Source organism: Oculina patagonica, unplaced genomic scaffold (assembly GCF_052425735.1).
Source record: "Oculina patagonica isolate OP01 unplaced genomic scaffold, crgOcupat unplaced636, whole genome shotgun sequence".
In the NCBI taxonomy this organism is placed as follows: Eukaryota; Metazoa; Cnidaria; class Anthozoa; order Scleractinia; family Oculinidae; genus Oculina; species Oculina patagonica.
This window is the reverse complement of record NW_027558511.1, coordinates 1-5,616: the sequence shown is the minus strand read 5'-3', so window position 1 is coordinate 5,616 and position 5,616 is coordinate 1. Positions and strand designations below refer to the sequence as shown.

Sequence of the window (5,616 nt, the reverse complement as noted above, 5' to 3'; positions counted from 1 at the left end):
AATTTACAGGTGATGCGGTAAAAATGCCGTAACTCTTCACATCTTACTCTTTTAACTCCCTTAACACCTTCAGGGGCGGATCCATTAGGGCCTAACCCTAACCCTAACCCTAAGTGGCGGCGGACGGCGAAACGTGGCGTAACAACAACCAGACATGAGCGAGAGCTAATTTTTCTTTCTTTATTTATTTTCTATTTCAAATGACATTTCGATTTTTTTTTTACTGAAAAATGGGGGGGGGGGGGTGGATATCCACCCTATCCACCCCCCCTGTATCCGCCCCTGACCTTACACTGAGGAAGCGCCACCTTTCTGGACTCACGTCAATAGCCAGTAAAGTAAGGCGCACATTTAACAGGGCTCCAATTTTGATGGATGAGAGTCTGCAAGCCCGTTTTTGTTGTTGGGGGGGGGGGATGAGGGGGTGAGGGGGGGGGGGCAATAACACAACATAATCGCCAATGATTTTTAGAACTCAATAAATGATTTTATTGTCAGCGCAACATGTACAACGCAAGATTATAGGTGAATGATTGAGGCCTTAAACACAAGTTTGTTGAATGTGATCGTCCGAATATTGAGAACAAGATCTAGACTGTTTCTATACGAATGTCTTGACAATTCGAGTGGCGGTCATCTTACTTGTCTGAGTACGGGTGCCTTTTAGTCAGGTTGTCAAATGCCTGTCACCAACAACAGTCTTTACTGAGATTGAAATTTTACCTCCAACCCGAAAATCCCACCCCTGAACTTGACAGAGACTGTAATTCACACCTTATAATAGATCTATAGACTTGCTTACAAGTCGAACTAACAGAGCAAAACGTGAGAGAAGCGAACGACTTTTAGAAAGTCTATCATCGATCGTGCATAGCACTTTAGATTTCCAACTGCGCTTTCCTTTTGAGTATCAAGAGAACAATTAGACTAGTCGCCCACGTCTTCTATGAGCGATAATGTACAACACGGTTGCGCCACGATTAGACTCCTAGTCTGAACCGCAAATAATAGTGCCTATATTGTAACGATATTCAGTACTACTGCCCCTTGTATTAATTTTACATCGATTTCATAACAAGGGAATACTTCATATTCTCTTGTTCAATAACAAAACGGTAAAAACTGATATGCTACTTAAGATGATTACATCAGTGTTGCGCTTTCCAACTAAATCGTTGAAATTGCCACACCCATTGAAAAATCAAAGCAAATCAAAGCTGTTTTGTGCTTCTAATTATTCCACTATAAATTACCTATAACTTACAAACCGAAAGCCAGAATCTAAAATCACGTCTACCCACATAGTAATATTTCGGTTTAAAACTGTTACCCCTCCTACATGTATGTAGCAATTGTGCGTTTAGTTGCTTTCAATCGTGCACTTAATTCTTCTTCTTTGAACCCTTCAGATTGCAGTTTTTGACATAATAGCGACGAGCCCTGAAACATTAAAGAAAAAGGTAGTTTTAAAAAACCTAGATACGTCAGCTTCTGTTTATAAATTAGGCCGGCATGACTTTCATCCGAATGGGAGGTGAATCGGGGCAAAACGAGCACAAGGCGCGAACGGAGGTCACAAAAAGCGAACAATTACGGATTTACAAGATTTTCGTACATCGTACTCAGGCTAGAAATAAAAATTTTGTTTGAAAGCGGCCGAGCAAGTGCCCCCTAGACCGCCGTTGATTTACTTGTTTTCTGAGAAAAAATTTACTCCCGCCACGGTAACAACCTGACCTCACTGGATCAGAATTAGCAAACCTATACTCCTAATTATTGAAATACCTGCTCTATTTACATTCTTTCCTAGCGTTAAAGCTTGAGCTGTTGCAACACTAAAAAATAAACTTCTGTGCTAACACGTAGGCGTTTGAGTGAATAATGTAATGATTACATACTTGCGACAAGTCTTGCCACCTTTGTAAGCACACTCAGCTTTCCACCAAACTTTTCCACCAAAATATTCGGAAGTAATAGATACGACGGACTTTCCTGAAAACAACAAAAAAGCATGAAACAAAGCAGTATAAAATCAGTAATTCTGTATCGGGTGAAATAAGTTGGCAAACGTTTCCTGGGGAATATTTATTTTTTTTTTAAACGGGGAGGCTTCGCCCAATGCCAAACCCTTGCCTATTCATTTACTATTTTTGACAGAAAAGGTTCTTTTTTTTCATATACGAAAAGCAGGGATACTGCCATCTCACTTGAAAAACTTCGATGAACCTTGGAGAACCTCGATGAATCGGGATGCTCGTCGTCTCGCTTAGGGTGTTCTGGGCAAAACGCCAATATGTTTAGCCACAGTGATCTCGTTAGGGTAACATACGAAGAAATATACAAATGTAAATTCTAGTCTTAGTTTTTTGGGTATCTTTTAGGGGTCAAGAAAAGGTTGAGCCACGCCAGATTGGTCTCTTTTAGGGGTTCTATTCAAAATTTCCGACGTGCATCACCGTCCAATTCTTATAGGAGTCTCCCCCTGCTTTTAAATACCTAAATGGCAGTTTTCCCTACCGGCCCTTTCGTATCCCTACTCCTTTATATACCTACTTACTGAAAAGCGTACCCCCACTATAGGGAGTATTCCCTCCCCCAGGAAACATTCCTGCCTATGGATGTGCCAGTGACACCTTTCCTCCTGGTATATGCCTAAATGAAAGAAATGTGAACGGGAGGAGGCAAAACACCTTCGATTAAATTAAACAGGAAAGACAATCCTAAAACAAGATGCAGTTAGGGCAGTGTATTTTGGCAGTGCTGCCTTCATCAGCAAAAACTGAAAAAGACCGGCTTCCAGTAGTCTAGTGTCATTACCATCTGGGCATGCGAAACGAAGATAGTTCCCTGGCCAATCCACGATATTCTGCCACCCGTAGTTGTTGTTGTTGTTATTATTGTTATTGTTGTTGTTATTATTATTATTGTTGTTGTTATTATTATTGTTGTTATTGTTGTTGTTCCCGCGTTTGCTTATTTCGTTTTCGTCGTCGTCGATGATGTCTTGGGTCACTTCGGAAGCCAAAGTTACTGACATCAATCCAACAAAGAGGAGCGCCAAGATAATCCAGCGAGTCATGATCTGTTAGAGAGAACAGTCATATATTGGTGGTTTTTATCAGTGTTACAAAAGCTGTTTGTTTACATGAAAAACATTAGAAAACGATCAGACTATAGAGAAGGCAGAAATAAATGTTCAGTATTCAGTATGCAGCCGCCATGTTTGTGTCTCTCTTTGGGGCACAAATATGGCGGTCATAGAATTAAACAAGATGCGTCTGAAAATTGAAAAATTGCGATAAAATATCCGTTTTTGTTTTCAAAAATGCTTCATCTTCTAAGCGAAGCACTAAAAAGATACCAAAATCTGCATAGGATTTCATGCTTTTCAGGGATTAATTAGAAGGAATGCAACGTTGCCATTCTTCTGTGGAAAACTATAAGCCTGGAGTTGGGAGAAGAGAAAGGGAGCACAAAAATCCCAGCACTCCCCACAATGTTGGTTTTTTTTTCAAACCGTAATAGATTTTTTAACAATTTATATTTTATACGTATTGACATATTGCGAGCCGTTTTCATTCCATCAATTGAGTAAACAACTATTATGACACTTGTGTATAAAAGACAAACGGCAAATTAAAATGCTTGTGTTGCATTCCACGAACTCCAAGATCAATACAGGCACTGGCTAAAAAAATAGTGTTATATTCCCACAGTAAACTTCTTTGTTCATTTCCGTTAATTCCTGTTCATTTCTGAGCAAAAGTGGGTTTCAATGTCAAGAATTTTTGCTAAGATTAGAAGTCTAATATCGGTTTGTCCTGCATTACGAGAACAAGACGGCAATTGATGGATCAAAGTTGGACGAAAGTTTGACTTCAATTCCTGTCATTAACGCGCGTAAAAACGAGTTGACCGGTACACACGAATTTGTCTTCCTGTCCGAATAATCTCAAGACGCGTACGCGCGGCGCGGGAGGTGGGAATTACTTATTAATTTCGGTGGGGGAGGGGGGGGGGACACTGTGTATTTGCCACGATTCTTGAAACCCTTACCCAACTTCAGACTCAAATATGTGATTTTACTAGCCCTATTTTAGATGCGAACGGAAATTCAATGCCCTATTTGAGACCAAAACGGTTCACTTACCTACCCTTTGGCGCTGCGCATATCTAAGGGCGTTCTCCCCCCCCCCCCCCCAAAAAAAAAAAAATCGGGACTCGCGTCGGCTTTTCAAAATTCACGAGTTCGAAAAGAACGCACGAAAAGAACGCACGAGACTGGAGGAGAGGGCGCATGAACGCGTTAACTCTCTTAGCTTGTTTAGTCTCGTATGAAAAGTCCTGAGAACTGAATAAGCAATGATATCATTCTAGCATTTAAGGGGGTTAAACTAAGTCTTTTGTGGCCTATGCAATACTTTTGTTTGCAGACTTCATCCCTGACTAGAGATGGTTGAATATAAATTAAAACCGGTTGCTTTCGTTTTTTTATGAACTAAAAAAATTGAACTAAACTATACTTACCTTTCGTAGGAGAAATTAATGGAATCAACTCTGCAGTGAACGTCAACTTGACCACGGAACTATTGAAGTGATGTCAAGAAATATTCATTTATTAATTTTATTAGCATAGAGCTTTGACAACTAATTTCCAAGGTACACAACCAATTTTAATTGCAGTGAATTCTCAAAAATAGCCTTGTTACAGGTTACGATGTCTCTTTAATTCGGAAAGGCAGGCAAAATGGATCAGTGTTGGATATTCAATTTCCACCAGAATCATTTTCTGAAAACGCGTATACTCAAAATTCAAGAAACCGTCAACTAACGTGTTGAGTATATAAATAGCCTAAACATTGTACAAAATTTTAATTTGGTGCGAAATGACAATCAAACAATGCAATCGACCTAGATTTAATTGGCTTCTTTTGCTTGTCCGCCAACGAGGCGTTAGAGTGTAAACTGCCGATTGACCCAGTGATGCCAGTCGGTTTTCAGGCTAAAAATACATTAACTTGTAATAGACAAACAAGCAAACTGTTAATTGAAACCCCAATTATCAACGATCTAATCTACAATCAATGTATTTGAGTAAAACGTTTTAAAACAGCATTGATTGCAGCTCATTCGCGATCACCGCACGAGCTTTGAGTGACCATGGCGAACATATATGACGTCATGGTGTAATTTGTTAAGCTAACTTCATTTGACCAGCATTCTTTTTATTTGAATATGTGCCAGGGACAAATTTAAACAAAGGAATATCAAGCTATTAAGGGTTAAGGGCTAATCTTATAACTTTAATTTCTCTCTGGACCGAGAGAAGAGACGCGGTGGGCGCGTTGTGGCATGATGGTTTGTCGTGAAATTTAACGCCAGCGGAGAAAAGCCCCGTAGATTTTCCATAAATTTAGTCATGGCCGGTAGTTCAGTCCGTTTCGAGATGATCCAGTTTGACTTTTGTACCTGCCTATTAGGAACTGAGGCCGCACTGCTGGCGGGTTTCAAATTCAAACAGACATTTCGCCAGTGATGAAGGACAAGACATGTAAAGGGCCAAGCCCTAAATGTTTGGGTTTTTTATTAGGATGTTGCATTGGCACTACTATTTGA

At 40.0% G+C, this 5,616-nt stretch overlaps 1 protein-coding gene across 1 annotated transcript; it reads right to left on the bottom strand.

The window, feature by feature from the left end:
- Positions 1 to 465: 465 nt before the first annotated feature.
- LOC144641044 (uncharacterized) lies at positions 466 to 4,649 on the bottom strand. Its single transcript, XM_078500103.1, has 4 exons — positions 4,528 to 4,649; positions 2,818 to 3,082; positions 1,899 to 1,992; positions 466 to 1,440 (listed from the first exon to the last, which is right to left on the bottom strand). Exons 2-4 carry the CDS (start codon positions 3,077 to 3,079, stop codon positions 1,383 to 1,385), a joined length of 414 nt encoding a protein of 137 aa, XP_078356229.1. The 5' UTR covers positions 3,080 to 3,082; positions 4,528 to 4,649; the 3' UTR covers positions 466 to 1,382.
- Positions 4,650 to 5,616: the final 967 nt, after the last annotated feature.